The 21,517-nt window shown below is 37.1% G+C and overlaps 3 protein-coding genes across 3 annotated transcripts in view; 2 read left to right on the top strand and 1 right to left on the bottom strand.

Annotated features, from left to right (window-relative positions):
- P2RY12 (purinergic receptor P2Y, G-protein coupled, 12) overlaps positions 1-2,701 on the top strand; it is a 46,045-nt gene extending 43,344 nt beyond the window's left edge. The window contains exon 3 of the mRNA XM_011972753.1: positions 684-2,701. Coding sequence (XP_011828143.1) covers positions 698-1,726 — 1,029 coding nt within the window. The 5' untranslated portion in view covers positions 684-697 and the 3' untranslated portion in view covers positions 1,727-2,701. The remainder of the gene's footprint in view (positions 1-683) is intronic.
- Positions 1-21,517, bottom strand: part of MED12L (mediator complex subunit 12-like) — a 350,848-nt gene that overhangs the window by 103,633 nt on the left and 225,698 nt on the right. The window lies entirely within an intron of this gene.
- On the top strand, positions 12,877-14,667 carry P2RY13 (purinergic receptor P2Y, G-protein coupled, 13). The gene is made up of 2 exons (XM_011972752.1): positions 12,877-12,945; positions 13,423-14,667. The coding sequence occupies exons 1-2, from the start codon at positions 12,898-12,900 to the stop codon at positions 14,437-14,439; spliced, it is 1,065 nt and encodes a 354-aa protein (XP_011828142.1). The 5' UTR covers positions 12,877-12,897; the 3' UTR covers positions 14,440-14,667.

Consider the following 21,517-nt stretch of genomic DNA (forward strand, 5'->3'; position numbering starts at 1 on the left):
GAATCTCTGTGAGGCTAATTTTTGAATGAGTGACTGGGCAACACAGAGGCAGGAATATCTTCCAAATATAAAGAAAAAAGGTTCAGCTTTTTTTTTTTTTTTTTTTTTTACTGATTCAGTATTTTATTTATTTAATAAGTTTCCCAAGAGTAGTTTATACCAATTTCTTCCCCCTTTTTATTACTTTAGGATTCTAATGGGCAATTATCCATCATTTCTCTCTCAAATGTTTTGACGGTACTACAGGAAAAGAAGCTCAGAAATAAGGATGGTGGGGGAAAAAAGACTGTGAATAGAAACCAAAAAGCTAAAAGGCATGGAGGGGAAGCTAGAGAAGAGTAAAGCACAGCCCCATTATTTCTCTTCTAGCTTTTGCATATAAATATGAGTGAGCTCTGAGTCAAAATGTGCTTTAAGAGGGAAATATTCAACAAATAAAAAAATACTAAGCATCTATAACTTCACATATTATACTTCACATCATTTCTCTTCAGCAGAGATGCAGTATTTGCTGCAATGAAATATTTTGGGATTCAGTTTTCTGTGTTCCTACTAACTACTACAATGAAGATGAGAAACCTCAACTTTCAGAGAAGGCTGTGTCCAAAAAAATTACACACAGAGGTAACAGCAACAGTAACTACCTCAGGCTGAAAATAACCATCCTCTCTCTTGTTCTCTAGGTAACCAACAAGAAATGCAAGCCATCGACAACCTCACGTCTGCGCCTGGGAACACCAGTCTGTGCACCAGAGACTACAAAATCACCCAGGTCCTCTTCCCACTGCTCTACACTGTCCTGTTTTTTGTTGGACTCATCACAAATAGCCTGGCGATGAGGATTTTCTTTCAAATTCGGAGTAAATCAAACTTTATTATTTTTCTTAAGAACACAGTCATTTCCGATCTTCTCATGATTCTGACTTTTCCATTCAAAATTCTTAGTGATGCCAAACTGGGAACAGGACCACTGAGAACTTTTGTGTGTCAAGTTACCTCCGTCATATTTTATTTCACAATGTATATCAGTATTTCATTCCTGGGACTGATAACTATCGATCGCTACCAGAAGACCACCAGGCCATTTAAAACATCCAACCCCAAAAATCTCTTGGGGGCTAAGATTCTCTCTGTTGTCATCTGGGCATTCATGTTCTTACTCTCTTTGCCTAACATGATTCTGACCAACAGGCGGCCAAGAGACAAGAATGTGAAGAAATGCTCTTTCCTTAAATCAGAGTTCGGCCTAGTCTGGCATGAAATAGTAAATTACATCTGTCAAGTCATTTTCTGGATTAATTTCTTAATTGTCATTGTATGTTACACACTCATTACAAAAGAACTGTACCGGTCATATGTAAGAACAAGGGGTGTAGGTAAAGTCCCCAGGAAAAAGGTGAACGTCAAAGTTTTCATTATCATTGCTGTATTCTTTATTTGTTTTGTTCCTTTCCATTTTGCCCGAATTCCTTATACCCTGAGCCAAACCCGGGATGTCTTTGACTGCGCCGCTGAAAATACTCTGTTCTATGTGAAAGAGAGTACTCTGTGGTTAACTTCCTTAAATGCATGCCTGGATCCGTTCATCTATTTTTTCCTTTGCAAGTCCTTCAGAAATTCCTTGATAAGTATGCTGAAGTGCCCCAATTCTGCAACATCTCAGTCCCAGGACAATAGGAAAAAAGAACAGGATGGTGGTGACCCAAATGAAGAGACTCCAATGTAAACATATTAACTGAGGAAATATGTCAATCTCTTTGCGTTCAGAACTCATTAAAGCAAAGCGCTACGTAAAAATAGTAACTGACGAAGAAGCAACTGAGTTAATAACAATGACTCTTAAAACAAGTAATAGAAGATTTACAAAAGCAATTTTCATTTACCTTTCCAGTATGAAAAGCTATGTTAAAATATAGAAAACTAATCTAACCTGTAGCTGTATAGTATCAAAACAAATGACATCCAATTGGCATGCTGCATGCAAAACTATACAGAATTCACGTTTTGCAGAGTTTTGCCCAAATGAGTAATCATATAATATCTACCATAATGTTTAAAATACATTATTATTGCTCACGATTTTATTTCTTCATAATCAACTAAGGAAGAATTATCAATTGGATACAATCTTCTTACCAAAAATGACACTTAAAATGTATATATATCCTAGCCCCTAACCAAATCCTGACCTATTGGGATACTTATAAAAATTTGAGTAAGTGGGATACACAAAGAATAATAACTATTAACTTTTAATTATGAGCAAAAACCTAAGGGTTAAATTTAAACTAATTGAAACTGTATTTGATTGGACTTAATTTTTTTATTAAGAAGACACTTGAAGAAGACCTTTACAATAAAGAGAAGAAATATCAAAGTCATTAAAATAAGGAGAGTTACTTTTATGATATTCTAACACTAAACAATATAGAAATATTTCCTTAATTCTAGAGAAACTAGTTTTACTAATTTTTTACAACCTCAATAATACCATCATTGACACTTACCTTTATTAACTAGCTTCTAGAAAATACCTGCTAATTAGGTTAATGAACATTTTACGTTAGTGAAAAAATTAATTAAATATGATTACAAAGTTGCACAGCATAACTACTGAGAGGAAAGTGATTGATCCATTTGTAATTATTTGTTTGTACTGGTGTGTATAAAATACAAAATTTACATTAAACTCTAAATCATTCTTTGGTGTAAATTCTTTGTTGAAAGATATTAGATACCATGGCACACCTTACCATATACAACTACATCAAATCCAGTTAAGAAAGAACTAATGCCAACACTTTTATTACATGTTATTGTGCAAAGTCTCTTCTAAAGATGACATCTCATTTCAATAAGTTCAAATGTAAATGATAAAACAGGTCAGACTTATGACATGCAGTCTAATTCTACACAAGACATATTCCCTATTTTAACATAAACAAAACATATAACACATGTGGAAGTTTACATCACTTATCTCAATTTTGTATGATCCTCAGAGGTGACTCTCAAAGGAGGAACAGATATCAACACCTAAATATAATGCCAGAAGAAATAAAAGGGTGTATTGTTGTATAAAGTTCACTGAACTTTAATAATAATCACTTTTATCGAAACCCTCCACAACCTCTGCTGAGTTCTATTTCAGTACGAAGCTGAACTCATTTAACTACTAAGTGGTATTTATTTCCAACCAGCCACATTTCCTTCTCTGGCACCACTAAAAGTGAGCACTTAGTGTCAATGGAGATATAGGGACAGTTCATATAGTATATAACCTATATACTGCTGGGATAAACAGCACTAACAATTTCTGCTATGTAGACTAATACAGTTCACTCTAAAATCATATGCATAAATTTATATGTTCTATAGGAATACCAGGATATTTGAGGTAGAAGATAATCTAGAGATCAACTAATCTAACCTTCTTCTTTTGCATATAACAGAAATGAAAGGCAGACTTATCCCTCCACCCATCCAAGTCAGGGGTAGAGGCATGGATTGAAATCGACTACTTCACAGTGTCATGGAGGTCAGATGTTGGGAGACTGCAGAGTGGACACAAACTACCCCAAAAATCTTTGTCACTGAGATGACAATTTCCACAAGAAAGGAAATAAACAAATGCTAATAGTAATATGGTATTTTAGTAAAAATAACTGAAAGTATTTGGAATTACTTATGTTTCATGGGTATGTATATATGCCATAGAAATTTTACATAAAACTCTAAAATCACACTTTGCTGGGATTTCTTTATTCAGATAACTTAGACATCATATACTCCTACATCAAACTAAACCCATTAAAAACAGTGTGAGAGTATTTATGGATTGCTCATTATACATAAAACACACCACTATCTCTAGTTTTTGGCATATTAATATATACATTAACCCCACATTTCACAGTTTTTTGTTTTTTTTTTTTTTTTTGGAGATGGAGTCTTGCTCTGTCGCCCAGGCTGGAGTGCAGTGGCACGATCTCGGCTCACTGCAAGCTCCGCCTCCTGGGTTCACACCATTCTCCTGCCTCAGCCTCCCAAGTAGCTGGGACTACAGGCACATGCCGCCATGCCTGGCTAAATTTTTTTTTTTGTATTTTTAGTAGAGATGGGGTTTCACAGTGTTAGCCAGGATGGTCTCGATCTCCTGACCTTGTGATCCGCCCGCCTCAGCCTCCCAAAGTGCTGGGATTACAGGTGTGAGCCACCACGCCCGGCCCACAGTAAGTTTTATTTTTTTAAATGAAGCCAAATTCTGTAGACTCAGGTCCAGACGTGAAAAGTTCAAAAGATGAGACAACAAAATGTAGTCTTGACCATAGCCTCAGTGGCTTACAAGTCCTAAAGGTATTGGTTATTGACAGTTTTTCTCAGTGATTTCTTACAGAAAAGGTCTAAAGCAGGTGTTGGCAAACTATAGCCCACAGGCCAAATCCTAGCCCACTGCCTATTTTTGTACAGCTTGGGATTTAGGAATGTTTTGTTTTCATTTTTGTTTTTAATTATTATGGATACACGATAGCTGTACACATTTATGGGAGTAGAATGACAGTTACCAGAGAGTCATGGGGAAGGAGGGTTATAGGGACTGGTAAATGAGTACAAAAATACAGTTAGTGAGAAGGAATAATATCTAGTGTTCCATAGCACAACAGGGTGATTACAGTTAAAAATAATATATTGTATATTTCAAAGTAACTCAAAGAGTGGTTCCTAACAGAAAGAAATGAATGCCTGAGGTGATGGATATCCCAGTTACCCTGATTTGCCCATTACACACTGTACACTTATGTAAATAATATCATTTGTACCCCTTTTCAAATGTTTGTGAGGAAAAAAATCAAATGAATAAAATTTCATGCTGAATGAAATTTATATGAAATTCAAATTTCAATGTCCATAAATAAGGTTTTATTGTAACACAACTATTCAGGTTTTATCTATGGCTGCTTTCATGCTATGACAGAGCTGAGTTGCTTTGATGTAGACTGCACGGCTCACAAACCCGAAGTATTTTCTAACTGGTTCTATAAACAAAAGAAGACTGGGGAACCTGGCACAGGCTCACACTTGTAATCCCAGCACTTTGGGAGGCCGAGACAGGCAGATCACCTGAGGCCAGAAGTTTGAGACCAGTCTGGCCAACATGGTGAAGCCCTGTCTCTACTAAAATAATTCAGGTTAGCCAGGCATGGTGGTGGGCACCTGTAGTCCCTGCTACTCAGGAGGCTGAAGTAGGAGAATTGCTTGAACACAGGAGGGTGCAATGAGCCGAGACCCAGCCACTGTACTCCAGCCTGGGCAACAGAGTGAGACTCCATCTCTAAATAAATAAATGAATAAATAAAAATTTTAAAAGAAGACTGCTTCTCCCTGGACCAGTACTTTAAAAACAGGCAAAAAAAAGCCTTTTGGGGAAAAAAAAAAAACAAACCTCTCTTTTTGTACCTAGGTGTTTCAGTCGTTTTTTCACTGAAAACATCTGATCCCTATTCACTGCCAACACTCAAGGTGTGATTACAATACTGCCAGTGGGAACTAAAGATGTGGAAATACACTTAATAATCAATAGGCAGTGAGAAATCACCTGATTTTTTTTTAAATGGAGCAAGAGCATGAAAAGGCAATTTCCAGGAGAAATACAAATGGCAAAAAATATGAAAAAACACATATCATCAATAAGGAAATAAATTTATATTTATATTACATGTATTTTTCACTTACAGGTTTCAAATTAATTTAAAATATTTTTTTTCTTTTTTTGAGACAGAGTCTTATTCTGTCACCCAGGCTGGAGTGCAGTGGCGTGATCTCAGCTCACTGCAACCTCTGCCTCCCGGTTCAAGCAATTCTCTGCTTCAGCCTCCTCAGTAGCTGGGATTACAGGCACCTGCCACCATGCCTGGCTTATTTTTGTATTTTTAGTAGAGACAGGGTTTCACCATCTTGGCCAGGCTGATCTTGAACTCCTGCCTTCATGATCCACCCGCCTTGGCCTCCCAAAGTGCTAGGATTACAGGCGTGAGCCACCATGCCCGGCAAAGAATCCCACTCCTAATGGAACTATAAATTGGTACAATCTTTCTGGAAAACTATTTGAAAATATCATTTAATACTTTGACAAATAACTTTTTCCTAGAAGGACTGAGTCAATAATCCTTCTTCTAGGAAACTTCCTACAAATATGTTAGAAAAAATGCTCAAAAATATATGGACACATACACGCTCTATAGCATTGTTTTTAATAGAGAAAAACTATTATTGTAACAAACTACATGCCCATCAGTTGCAGCTTAACTATGTTAAATGTATGTAGCATAACTGACTTTAAATTTGATTGGCATGTCATTAGAGATATGCAGAACAAAACCACAATGAGACACCATCTCACACCAGTTAGAATGGCTATTATTTAAAAGTCAAAAAATAACAGATACTAGTGAGGTTGTGGAGAGAAGGGAACGCTTATATACTACTGGTGGGAAAGTAAATTAGTTCAGCCACTGTGGAAAGCAGTTTGGCTTTTCTCAAAGGACTTAAAACAGAATTACCATTTGACCCAGCAATCCCATGATTGGGTATATACATAAAGGAATAGGCATCATTCTATCATACAGACACATGCAAGTGTATGTTCAACACAGCACTATTCACAAAAGCAAAGACATGGAATCAACCTAAATTCTCATCATTGGTAGACTGGATAAAGAAAATGCGGTACATATACACCATGGAATACTATGCAGCCATACAAAAGAAAGAGATCATGTCCTTTGCAACAACATGGATGAAGCTGGAGGCCATTATTCTAAGCAAACTAACATAGGAACAGGAAACCAAATACCACATGTTGTCACTTATAAGTGGGAGCTAAACACTGAATTTATATGGACACAAAGAAGGAAACAACAAACACCAGGACCTACATTGAGGGTGGTGGGAGGAGGGTAAGGACTGAAAAATTACCTAGCCGGTACTATGCTTATTACCTGGGTGACAAAATAATCTGTACACCAAACCCCCACAAAACACATTTACCTATGTAACAAACCTGCACGTGTACCCCTGAGCCTAAGTTAAAAAAAAATCAGGTCAGTCTACATGTACTAACACGGAATGAAAGAAAAATCCAATATGTAAATAAATGTAAATATATTTGTACAAGTATAATGGCATGTATATGTAAGGGGTACTAATTTTCACTTTCTATTACATATGTTTGTATTTCAATTTTTAAACATATAATTTCCTTTTATAATAAAAATGTGAAATATTAAATGTTTCAAATAGCAGTGAATTTATTGTCTATCTCTAGTTACATGTAGATATTTTCTACTATTGTTCTTATTCAGAAAAATAGATTGCTACATTAATAAAAAGTGTAACTTATTTCAGCTTATTATTACCACTTTTAGTTTACCACTTTTAGTTAGTCTTGTATGGAATTTTTAAAACAATTTCACATAATCTGACAAAGTACTGTGGGATACTTTGATGGGAAGTAAAAGTCTTTTCTAAGAGTATAGAAGTATAGGAGTTCCTACTTCAATTTTCATCCCAAATGAAAGCAAATACTTCCTCATCTTTTCACATATTATTTATATGGTAATGGGCCTTGGACTGTCTATTTTGATCCCACTGAGAAATCCCAAATGAGACTACAAATGGAAATAGTAGTTTATTCCTATCTGGCTAAAGACTGATTTCTGGACTTTTCATTTTATCTTCTTTGTATCCCTTCTGATCACACTGCTTTCACTCAATTTACGTTGGCAGAAAGTTTCACAAGTCCATTAAACTTTGTGGCTGATTGTTTCCTTCTCACACATCAGGAACTTCCAGCTCAAGAACTCCAGAATCTGGCAAACAATTCCATTGTCACCCTATCTATGGCTTACTCGGAGGCAGGGAGTGAGGCAGGTTCCAAGCATGGGCTCTGGAATCAGACCCACCATGTGACTTTACAGCAGGTTTGGGTTGCATGATTCGGGGAAAACGGCTTAACTTCTGCATTCCTTTTTTCTCTTCTCTAAAAATGGGACCAATCTCTGGGGATTGTTAAGGATTAAATAAGATAATATAATCACTTAAAACAGTATAGCTAGTGAGACTTTACTGATTTTTAACTACATATCCTTAGAGCCCTATAGGATCTTAAATGTTTAGTTTATACCCATTTGATAGTCTTCTAGCTTCTGGGATCTTTCACTCTATCTTCTTTGATCCTTCTCTCATTTCGTGAGACATCACCATACATATGCACAACATTCCAATTGTCTTTCAATTTCATTTAACAAGAAACTTACATGATACCTACCACATGACAGACATTATTCTAATCACTAGTGAATGTTCACTGATTTTATTCTTTTAACAACAGTGTAAAGCAAATATTATTACTTATTTTATTGTAAAGATAAGGCAACCATTTCACAGTGAGCATAAGCAGCTTACCTAAGGTCACAAGAAAAGAAAGAACTGGAAAAAAGAATTGAGCCCAGGCACTCTGGCGTCTAGCCATTCTGCTGAGCAGTTCTCAGCCTGTCTCTTATACACATCTAGATGTGTATAAGAGACAGGTGCTAGGATTACAGGCGTGAGCCACCATGCCCGGCAAAGAATCCCACTCCTAATGGAACTATAAATTGGTACAATCTTTCTGGAAAACTATTTGAAAATATCATTTAATACTTTGACAAATAACTTTTTCCTAGAAGGACTGAGTCAATAATCCTTCTTCTAGGAAACTTCCTACAAATATGTTAGAAAAAATGCTCAAAAATATATGGACACATACACGCTCTATAGCATTGTTTTTAATAGAGAAAAACTATTATTGTAACAAACTACATGCCCATCAGTTGCAGCTTAACTATGTTAAATGTATGTAGCATAACTGACTTTAAATTTGATTGGCATGTCATTAGAGATATGCAGAACAAAACCACAATGAGACACCATCTCACACCAGTTAGAATGGCTATTATTTAAAAGTCAAAAAATAACAGATACTAGTGAGGTTGTGGAGAGAAGGGAACGCTTATATACTACTGGTGGGAAAGTAAATTAGTTCAGCCACTGTGGAAAGCAGTTTGGCTTTTCTCAAAGGACTTAAAACAGAATTACCATTTGACCCAGCAATCCCATGATTGGGTATATACATAAAGGAATAGGCATCATTCTATCATACAGACACATGCAAGTGTATGTTCAACACAGCACTATTCACAAAAGCAAAGACATGGAATCAACCTAAATTCTCATCATTGGTAGACTGGATAAAGAAAATGCGGTACATATACACCATGGAATACTATGCAGCCATACAAAAGAAAGAGATCATGTCCTTTGCAACAACATGGATGAAGCTGGAGGCCATTATTCTAAGCAAACTAACATAGGAACAGGAAACCAAATACCACATGTTGTCACTTATAAGTGGGAGCTAAACACTGAATTTATATGGACACAAAGAAGGAAACAACAAACACCAGGACCTACATTGAGGGTGGTGGGAGGAGGGTAAGGACTGAAAAATTACCTAGCCGGTACTATGCTTATTACCTGGGTGACAAAATAATCTGTACACCAAACCCCCACAAAACACATTTACCTATGTAACAAACCTGCACGTGTACCCCTGAGCCTAAGTTAAAAAAAAATCAGGTCAGTCTACATGTACTAACACGGAATGAAAGAAAAATCCAATATGTAAATAAATGTAAATATATTTGTACAAGTATAATGGCATGTATATGTAAGGGGTACTAATTTTCACTTTCTATTACATATGTTTGTATTTCAATTTTTAAACATATAATTTCCTTTTATAATAAAAATGTGAAATATTAAATGTTTCAAATAGCAGTGAATTTATTGTCTATCTCTAGTTACATGTAGATATTTTCTACTATTGTTCTTATTCAGAAAAATAGATTGCTACATTAATAAAAAGTGTAACTTATTTCAGCTTATTATTACCACTTTTAGTTTACCACTTTTAGTTAGTCTTGTATGGAATTTTTAAAACAATTTCACATAATCTGACAAAGTACTGTGGGATACTTTGATGGGAAGTAAAAGTCTTTTCTAAGAGTATAGAAGTATAGGAGTTCCTACTTCAATTTTCATCCCAAATGAAAGCAAATACTTCCTCATCTTTTCACATATTATTTATATGGTAATGGGCCTTGGACTGTCTATTTTGATCCCACTGAGAAATCCCAAATGAGACTACAAATGGAAATAGTAGTTTATTCCTATCTGGCTAAAGACTGATTTCTGGACTTTTCATTTTATCTTCTTTGTATCCCTTCTGATCACACTGCTTTCACTCAATTTACGTTGGCAGAAAGTTTCACAAGTCCATTAAACTTTGTGGCTGATTGTTTCCTTCTCACACATCAGGAACTTCCAGCTCAAGAACTCCAGAATCTGGCAAACAATTCCATTGTCACCCTATCTATGGCTTACTCGGAGGCAGGGAGTGAGGCAGGTTCCAAGCATGGGCTCTGGAATCAGACCCACCATGTGACTTTACAGCAGGTTTGGGTTGCATGATTCGGGGAAAACGGCTTAACTTCTGCATTCCTTTTTTCTCTTCTCTAAAAATGGGACCAATCTCTGGGGATTGTTAAGGATTAAATAAGATAATATAATCACTTAAAACAGTATAGCTAGTGAGACTTTACTGATTTTTAACTACATATCCTTAGAGCCCTATAGGATCTTAAATGTTTAGTTTATACCCATTTGATAGTCTTCTAGCTTCTGGGATCTTTCACTCTATCTTCTTTGATCCTTCTCTCATTTCGTGAGACATCACCATACATATGCACAACATTCCAATTGTCTTTCAATTTCATTTAACAAGAAACTTACATGATACCTACCACATGACAGACATTATTCTAATCACTAGTGAATGTTCACTGATTTTATTCTTTTAACAACAGTGTAAAGCAAATATTATTACTTATTTTATTGTAAAGATAAGGCAACCATTTCACAGTGAGCATAAGCAGCTTACCTAAGGTCACAAGAAAAGAAAGAACTGGAAAAAAGAATTGAGCCCAGGCACTCTGGCGTCTAGCCATTCTGCTGAGCAGTTCTCAGCTGTGCCCTCAAGGGCAAAAGGTCTCCCCAGCAGGCAACGGTACTCCTGCAAACTAAGGAAAAATCAGCTAATACATAAGAAGCACAAACATATAGAAACGAATGATCTATTGGATATTTACTGTGGTCAAACACTTTGACATCTAGCACATTTAAGATAATCTATTTCCATAACTCTAGAAACAGGCACCATAAGTCAGTTCCTCTTTGCAAAGTTTCCCACACTTCAGCGTTTTGAAATTTGACCAAGAAGTGATTTCCAGTGTTCAGATTATGAAATTATCCTGCAGAGAATTTCTCTTGTTTACAGAAAAACGATTCCAGATCTTCCTTTAGATTACGGATCTGGGGCTACAGGAAAATTTACAATTAATTTTGCAGGTTAAATTTCTCTACTTAAGAAATAAAGGATTTTTTTTTTACCTCTACTGAAGCAAACAAAAAGATATACATTTATGTTTAAGACATACATGTATGTTCCGTTACATTAGTGAAATCTTGAATCTATACTCCCATGGATTAATTTATTTCAGTCAAAGAGAAATTTTTCAAACTGTGCCATTATTGGGCAGTCTAATCAAAACTATTGGACATTGTATTGCCCATATTTTAAAATGTCCAGGGGTATATTAAGTTTTTATTCTCAGAATCCAAAGCCAAGCCACCCAAAACTTTGTGATCAACCAACACTACAGTCTCGTCTAACTCCATCGTAACACTTGTGGCAAGAAACATGAAATGAAACTCACCACGGAGAACTCCACATCCTCCATAAGATCTCCTAATTTCTGCTTTTCCTATGCCTACCTGGCAAGTAGATTTCGGTCAAGGACAACTTTCTCTATGCAAAAGCACCAATACATCTTTCCAAACTTGAAGAGAGTTAAAGGAAAAAATGGACAGATGTTGGCCCAATGTTGATTGATGAAATTCCTGAAGCCCTCTGCACTCATAATATACAAAGTACAGAAAAGATTTCCAAAAATGGCCCTCTACTAAGTGAAAGAGTATAATATCTCTAACCGGGTTTGCAATTCACTCCCATGGCAATGGGACTAAAAGTCACTAAAAGTGCCTCCTACATGTCAAGCACTATTCCAAGCAATCAATTCATTCTTAATAACACAGTGAGGTAGATGCTATTTTCAAACCCATTACACAGATGAGGAAATTGAGACTCAGAGCTGTTGAATCATTTGTCTATAATCTAATCACAGTTAACTGGTGAACTGGGATTCTAACTTCAAAAATCTGGCTCTAATAGTCTTCACCTCTTAGAAAACGTCATGTTAACTCTCAGAGATCTCAAAACCAGAAGATTAAGACAAATATCTACAAAAATAAATGTACTGTCCTCCTGAACACAAACTACTTGAAAATCCAGTTTACAAGGATACAGAAGATTATTCTGTCCAATTTTAGGTGGTCTTATTCTCCTACTTGATTGTAATTTGGGACTGTTTTCTTCATGTTTCTACTTCCCACTATATACAAGAGGCACTCAAAAAGTTCACTGAACATGCAGATCAAGAAGATAAACTTCAAGAAAGTTATGATGAGGAAATTTAAAGATAATTGCAAATAAGCTTCTTTATTCAAGTCACAGATTAACAGTATGAAAATTTGAACTAAAAGAGAGTATTAGCAAATGGCCCAAAGGTCTGAATATGAAGAGGTTCTCATGGGTCACATTACATAAGTAAAAATAAGGAAGGAAATCCACTATAAGAAAGCAGAACATTTGCTTCACATGCTCTTTTGTAAGCTGAACTAATGACTGCCGCAAGAAGAAGACACAGAGAACTGAGTATCCTCCCAAAGGTGAATTTCAATTTTTATTATGAATGTGCTTGCTTATATAAAAGGCAGAATATGCTTAAGGGAAAAAAGTGCTTTAAAGTTAATATTCTACAAACCATAGTTTATGAGCATAAGAAATTACATAATTTACAGCAATCTGATGTATTAGTAATAATTAATGATGTACTATTATCTCTTAAACAGTGTTTTGTTTTATGGCTAACAGTAGTACCTGTGAATGAGGTAGAACCTGTTATTTGGATTTCACAAGGATGTGAAAGTAATGATACTGTTAAAAGTACCAAAAATGTATTCTATGCTTTAAAAATTCTAGCCAGAAAACAGTATTTTCCTTCTCAATACATCTATTGAAAGTGTTGGATAAATGCAGGATGTTAATATGCTATAAACCTAAAGTCTGTTTTTAAAAAATAGCATTTGAAAATCATGAAGGGATTTTTGTCTTCTTTTGTTTGTATATATGTTTATTGGTAACAGGTGACGTTGGAAGCAATGAACACCACAGTGATGCAAGGTTTTAACAGATCTGAGCGGTGCCCCAGAGACACTCGGATAGTACAGCTGGTATTCCCAGCCCTCTATACAGTGGTTTTCTTCACTGGCATCCTGCTGAACACTTTGGCTCTGTGGGTGTTCGTTCACATCCCCAGCTCCTCCACCTTCATCATCTACCTCAAAAACACTTTGGTGGCCGACTTGATAATGACACTCACGCTTCCTTTCAAAATCCTCTCTGACTCACACCTGGCACCCTGGCAGCTCAGAGCTTTTGTGTGTCGTCTCTCTTCGGTGATATTTTATGAGACCATGTATGTGGGCATCGTGCTGTTAGGTCTCATAGCCTTTGACAGATTCCTCAAGATCATCAGACCTTTGAGAAATATTTTCCTAAAAAAAACGGTTTTTGCAAAAACGGTCTCAGTCTTCATCTGGTCCTTTTTTTTCTTCATCTCCCTGCCAAATATGATCTTGAGCAACAAGGAAGCAACACCATCGTCTGTGAAAAAGTGTGCTTCCTTAAAGGGGCCTCTGGGGCTGAAATGGCATCAAATAGTAAATAACATATCCCAGTTTATTTTCTGGACTGTTTTTGTCCTAATGCTTGTGTTTTATGTGGTTATTGCAAAAAAAGTATACGATTCTTACAGAAAGTCCAAAAGTAAGGACAGAAAAAACAACAAAAAGCTGGAAGGCAAAGTATTTGTTGTCGTGGCTGTCTTCTTTGTGTGTTTTGCTCCATTTCATTTTACCAGAGTTCCATATACTTATAGTCAAACCAACAATAAGACTGACTGTAGACTGCAAAATCAACTATTTATTGCTAAAGAAACAACTCTCTTTTTGGCAGCAACTAACATTTGTATGGATCCCTTAATATACATATTCTTATGTAAAAAATTCACAGAAAAGCTACCATGTATGCGAGGGAGAAAGACCATAGCATCAAGCCAAGAAAATCATAGCAGTCAGACAGACAATATAACCTTAGGTTGACAATTGTACATAAGGTTAACCTCTATTTATTGATGAGACTTCAGTAGATAATGTAGAAATCAAATTTAATGAATAAGAAAAGATTGGAATAAATGCTCTCTTACGTTATCCTAGTGTACAGAAAACATTACATAAATTTTAACTCCACATACATCTATTCATAAGCTGAATGAACCATTACTAAGAGAATGCAACAGGACACAAATGGCCACTAGAGGTCATTATTTCAAGAGCATTTCACTTTAACACTTTGGAAAAGATTAAGGAGAATGTACATCCCTACAAACCTCCCCTCCAAACACCTTCTCACATTCTTTTCCACAATTCACACAACACTACTGCTTTTGTGCCCCGTAAATGTAGATATGTGCTGGGAAAAAAAAAAAAAAAAAAAAAAGCCAAACTCCTGAAGTCCTTTGTTGAAAACTGCAGCCAGGGGTTGAAAGGGATGCAGATTTAAAGAGTCTGAGGAACTGAAGTGGGTCAGCAAGACCTCCAAAATCCTGGGTAAATGATTTTCTCCTTACAATTACAAACAGCCTCTTTCACATTACAATAATATACCATAGGAGGCACAAGCACCATTATTAAGCCTCTTTGCTTACACCTTAAGAGTGTACAATTCAAGTGTAAGAATGCTGTGTTAACTACTCTTTGGAATTCTCCTTTTGTCCAGCAAATACTCTAATGATGGTTAAACATGCCACCACTCAGCAATGCCTTCCTGGCATTGCCACAACCCCTATGCCCCTGCCCCACCCTCCTGGTTAAAAATAATTACTTCTACTGTTTGGGTGTGTCATAGGGTTCTCAGTGCAGATCCCCCTTTTCTAGTTAGCTATATTCTTGACTGTATCCCCTAAAAATGTTAAAGCTTCTTGAGAGACAGACATGCCAGGTTTTCTTGGTATCTCCCACAATACGCCCTCCAGTTCATGGTCTACAGATGTTTAAATAGAATTGCTGTTCTCGATCCACACAAAGATGGAATTGCCGACCCATAATCAGTAACATCCATATTGGGAGCTTTTTCAAAGGATGGTGACCTGTTTGTACTTATTTACCTTGGTACTTTTTCTTGCATCCTTTTGTGATTCAAAAAATAAAACGCAGCTTTCTGAAATGATGGATAAGAGTCTACATCTTCTAGAAAAAATACAGGAAGGAGTAGTTAAGCTCTGTAAATGTGCCATGAGCTCCAACACGAACATCATAAGGTGAAGCCCACGTTTTCTTCCATGGCCTCAACGACCCCAGAACTTGCCTACCTTTCTGGCCTTACCTCCTAGCTACTTACCCATCTCTTGAACTTTATACTCTTGTATACATTTCTAAGTTTCAGAAAATGCCACGCTCCATTCTGGGACTACACATGTATATTTCCCTCTGGTACACCTGGAAGACTCTTACCCATCTGTGAAACCCTATGTTGCCATCAAAAAATACTACCTGGCCAACATCCCACCATCACCTCAAACCCAATCACCCCCTCCTCTGTATGCTGTCACACCTATATTAATAAACTTATCACACTGCATTGTAATTATTCCTTCACCTTTGTATCTACTCTTTTAATAACCGATGTATATTTTTGAAAGGAGAGATTGTTTCATTGTGCAATCAATAAATGTTTGATAAAATAAAGCCCATTTGGTTTATTTTATGTATTAGAGAAGCAAAAGGGAAGCCAATTCTCATTGATCTTTTTATTATCCAAAGACAATATAAATTTATTGAAATGAAAGCTCAAGCTCTCTCCAGTTACTCTCCCAAAACATGTATGTAGGGCCTGAAAATTGTGGTGCTACTGGGTTCGGTAGTGAATGATCATGACAATAGCAGATCATGGAATAGCCAAATGCAAAGTTTTAAAGCTATTGACAAAATCCTTTAGCTATGTACTATTGATAATGGTTAAGTAAAATGTGTAACTGTAGCATGTAAGAATCACCTTTAGAAAGTAAGTACTCTTGATGCCTGATCATCATTCTCTCAAATAAAGGAATTAAATAATCATTACTACTAAGGATGTCATCAAATCTGTATTACCTCTACTAAGTACATTACACAGTCACAAGTAGACTATAATCTTGTAAATAACTGCATCTAAGCTACCTTTGCTAAATAGCGAGGTATGTTTTGTGGGGTAACCTATGTATTTTGCCTCTAATGACATTTTCAATCTCTACTTAATGTGGGTACACCTAAAGTATACAATTTTTAGGAAAGATCTTTCAAGATAAATTCCAAAAGCAAATCTGTCATCCATAAATACAAACACTTCATTCCATTATAATATTCCACTCAAAGCAGAGTGCCTGATCTGTAGAATAAAATAATCTATTGTATCAACAACTTGGTGAAGAGGCATGGTAGAGATATCTTAAAATCACATTCACAAAATGAAGAACTTCCTAAACTAGCAATCACAAACACTAAGTTCTAAAATATTTTTTAAAAAACAAGATGCTACAATATAGCCATAAATGATATACCACAAAGAATAAAAGAAAATAGTAGCTTTGGATAGAATAGGTGAGCTCAGAATACAAAAGCTTTTCATCAAAAGTTAAAATGTAATTACTTTTATAAATAAATAGGATAAGATCTTCCCAATAACTTTCAAGAAAGAGCAGGGTTGAAGGGAGTGCAGTTCCCACACATGGCAGAATTCTTGAGAAACCAAGGAAAGTAACTGTAAAGTGGGAAGGATGAGGCAGAGAAGGAGTGAGAATTCTCAACTCATAGAAGCCAAAAGGTAGATAAAGTCATTATCTCATAATTTTAAAAGAATCATTCAATCTTATTAATCCCATTATTTATTACATTCCATATCCATTTAAAAGCTTTTCCTTTCATAACTTTCCAAGGTATTCTTTCTAAAATACTTAAACCTTACCCTGACATAAACTGTATTCCTTCAGCAAGTGAACAGATCAAAGTTCACACGGATCTTAGCAGAATATCCAGAGCAAAGAAACCCAAAGCCAGTATTATCTATTATTTAAGAAAAAACATACTTAGAAGACAGTAGCCCTACTAAGGAAAGTGCAGAATTTACAAATCATTGGAAGTACCCAGAAACATATCTCAATATTTGAAATTTTACATAGAAACCAAATGTAGGTAATATGAATACAGAACACATCTGCTATATTAGTTTGCAAATTTTAGTGGCTACCAGAATCAGCTGGAGGGAGTCTCAAAATACAGATTGTCAGATCCATCAAAACGACAAAAGCAGTACATCTGTCTCCTTTAATAATCCCAGGCAGGCTATGAAATGCTTATTATCTTCATTTTAGAGATCAAGAAGTTGAGAAACAGAAACGCTAAGTAACTTGCATGAGGTCACAGAGCTTGCCATCTGCAGGAATGGGGCTTTAATTGAGACGTGGCTTCTAAGCCCATATTCTTAACCACTGTATTTACAACCTCAGATCTAATTTTCTCAAGAGAATTCACAATTCCAGTTTCCCATGCTATAATTCCTGTTATTTACAGAACTTCCGTAGCCACCCCCATGCTCCCTGACCCCACAAAAACAATACATTTCTGTGTGGGTAGTAACCAGCCCAGATGCTGCCAGGTCTTAAGCCCTGACCTAGAGGCTAACGAGAACCTCCCAGGATCTTACCCAAGCAGCTCACACTCATTTCCTGAATGCCTGCTGTGTGCCAGGCTCTTTACAAAGATTATCATCTTTCTAATTCTTACTACAATCGTATGAGACAGATACTACCAGGCTCTCCAGTTAAAAACAGGAACAAAACTGAAGCACAAAGTAAACATACACCTTGCCCATGGTGCACATCACTCACCAATAAATGGGGCAGAGCTGGGACTGAAACCCAGGCAGGTGGTCTCAAGACCAACACCTCAACTGCTCTGGTCACCACCTCTCTGTCATGTCAGACTTAGCAAAATTCCTCAAAGGCCCCACTAGGGAGAATGAGGAGGAGGTTTCTTAGAGGGGAAGAGAGAAGTCTCAACATGAATGGGCTTCAACAACCTTGGGGGTATGAACGATGCAATCGCGGCACCTACGATTACTTCAGGGGTCCCTCCAGCACTTGAGAGCTCAGGGGGAGTAAAATCCCCAAGAGTGGATTCATTTGTTCATTTAGCCAGTCATTCCTTCATCACCAACTTGAGTACAGGACCTTTTGTGTCTCTAGAAGGTGAACACTGGTAAGGAACACAGATGATAATGACTCGAGATGTGATAAGAGGTATGAGAGACACACCACAGAAGTTCAAAGGAATAGGTAATTAATTCCACATGGAGAAAATGAAGACGGGTTCACAGGAGATGGAAATTTGAACTGGAACTTGAAGAAAACAGAGCATTCAAAAGGGAACCCTCCGGCACAATGAGCAGTTTCAAGGCAGGCTCAGGTAGGGGTGGAACTGTGTTGTGGTTGGACCCTCGTGAGGGTTGCAGGGGGCCTGAGCCTACACTACATGGCATAGGGAATACATTTGGGACAAAGATGCAGGACTGTACAGCCAAGCACTGTACTGGGACATCTAGTCTTCACTAATGAGTCACTGAAGGTTTCTAAGGTGAAGAACCACATGTTCTGGGCTGTGCTTTAGGAAAATCTATTGACCAGCTATAGGATGATTCTAGACTGAAGGAAGAGCCAGGGGGGCCAGGTTAATTAAAGAGGTCTTCCATGTATGCAGGCAAGAATCATGGGGAAAACATCTGACATGGACCTTCCAGACATTCTCAGGAAGAGAGGTTTTAAGGTCAGAGTCCAAGACCATTGAAAGTGGGGGACTCTATGTAAAACATGTGATTAATATGTAAAACATATTAGCAATGGGATCCATAATGCCTCCACCCCCTTCTCCTCTAATTGAGGGTTGACTTCTCTCAGAATCGTTAGCTTGAATGATTTGCTAGGTCATCATCACAGAAGCAGATTTGGGGTATGTTCCATTTGAGGCATCAGTGAGAGAGGTAGGGTCAAAGAGCCCACAGCTGGGCCAAAACATGGACCTTGGCCCCAAAAATAGAAATAGACTAGAGGTGGAGGGAATAGTCTTTTTTGAGACAGGGAGAGAAAAAGGAACGAGATGAGAACCCCAGAGGCCATACTACACAAGTCTCGTGGTCAGAACAGACAGAAGAGGAACAGGGGATGATGCCTTGCAACTGGGAGGGCAGGTAGTGTTAGCGAATTAAAAGAAGAAACAGGAAGTCCAGTGTACTGAATACCAAGGAACAAGAGAGACTCAAGGAGGAAGGGATAGCCAACAGGATCATACACTCTAAAGAGGTCAAAAGTGATGAATCTACAACTATAAGGTCAATGATAACTCTAAAGTGGAGGTGGGGTGAGCTCCAGTTTGTGAATGAGAAGTGAGGAAGAAGCAGCAACTATCATCTTCCCATAATGGATAAGTCAGTTTAAAAGAGTTCCATGGGGGGCCAGATGCAGTGGCTCACACCTATAATCCCAGCACTTTGGGAGGCCGAGGCAGGTGAATTGCTTGAGCCCAGGAGTTTGAGACGAGCCTGGACAACATGGTGAAACCTCAACTCTATGAAAAATACAAAAAAAAAAAAATTAGCTGGGTCTGGTGGCGTGCACCCGTAGTCCCAGCAACTCGGGAGGCAAAGGTGGGAGAATCACTTGAGTTCAGGAGGTTGAGGCTGCAGTGAGCCACGATCACACCACTGCACTCCAGGCTGGATGACAGAGCAAGACCCTGCCTCAAAAGACTTCCATGGAGAAACAAATCAGCTTTTATATTAATTAGGCTTTTCCCAGGGATTTCTATGAACATGTAGAATAGTTATTTCCTACGCTATGATGTGCAGAGTGAACATGCTCCATGTGAAGTAGCAAACAGAGAAGTACAAATCAAATAGTTGGGTGTAACCACACAGGCAAGAGAACCCAGCCTTGGTCAGAAATTGAGTGTACCACTATTTTCAGTATCCATGTAACCTGGGTTTCTGCTTCCTCGCCTCTGTTCTCATTCTAATATGAAGTCCTTATAGAAAAAAATAAGATGGGAAGGATGGCACGGGGAGAAGAGACGGGGATACTAAGAGAAAATGGCAGGAATGGAAGTTGAGACAGTTGCGGGGAGTGATAAAAGGGAAAGAAAAAGGCAAGATAATATGAAAGAGAAAGGAAACTAAATTTAAAACTTAAAGAAGTAAACCAGTTCTTTAAAAATTATATAACTTGCTGAGCATGTGAACTTTTGCCACTCTTGTAATACAACTCAAACTGACAAATATAACGTGCTGAGGCATAATAACAGAATGTCCACCTTTATTTTTAAACTTCAGTTTAAACGTTAAATGTTTGTATATGACTTTACTTACTGGTGTCGATCTTAAGTAATTGTATCTAATGTATTTCTGAAGGGTTTTATAGCTTTGAGTTTTTTTTAATATTAGCTTTATGTATTGACTTTATATCATATACACATATAATGTCACTGGTCTTTAAATCTTTGATTTTTATTCTATTTAACTGCACAGCTGAGTTTCCTAAGTCCAAAAATGCTCAAACTATGAGTGAATGAAACTTTAACCTGAACACAGTAACCCTACTGAGATGACCTCCCTTCTCTCCCCATATATGCTAACCTCAGCTTTTATAGATTCCCACAATTTTAGACAGTCTGGAATACAGAAGTCCAAACTTCCTCCTTTACAGGAGAAAAAAAACTGTCAAAAAAGATTATAAAAAGTATTTCAAGCAATCATCAGTTTGTCACTAATAGGAAACCAGGAGCTTTCTAAAAGCAACCAAAATTATGGATGTACCTTAACTTCTGAGTTGAGGCATATCATTCCAACTCTACCATGCATCAGACACCCCATTCATTCACTTGCTCTCCCTTCACCTTCTGACAAAAGACAAACTGCTCCTGTTTCCTTAAATGTCAACCAAGTTCCAAACACTGTGGAACTGCCCTGTATATATTTACCCTGAATAGATTACCTCATTTAAGCTTTACAACCCTACATGTCAGGCATTCCCATTCTCATTTTCAGAAGAAGATATGCCTTGCCCAAAGTAAAAAATGCTACTAAGTGGAGATGCTC

Source organism: Mandrillus leucophaeus, unplaced genomic scaffold, assembly GCF_000951045.1.
Source record: "Mandrillus leucophaeus isolate KB7577 unplaced genomic scaffold, Mleu.le_1.0 Scaffold130, whole genome shotgun sequence".
Taxonomy (NCBI): domain Eukaryota; kingdom Metazoa; phylum Chordata; class Mammalia; order Primates; family Cercopithecidae; genus Mandrillus; species Mandrillus leucophaeus.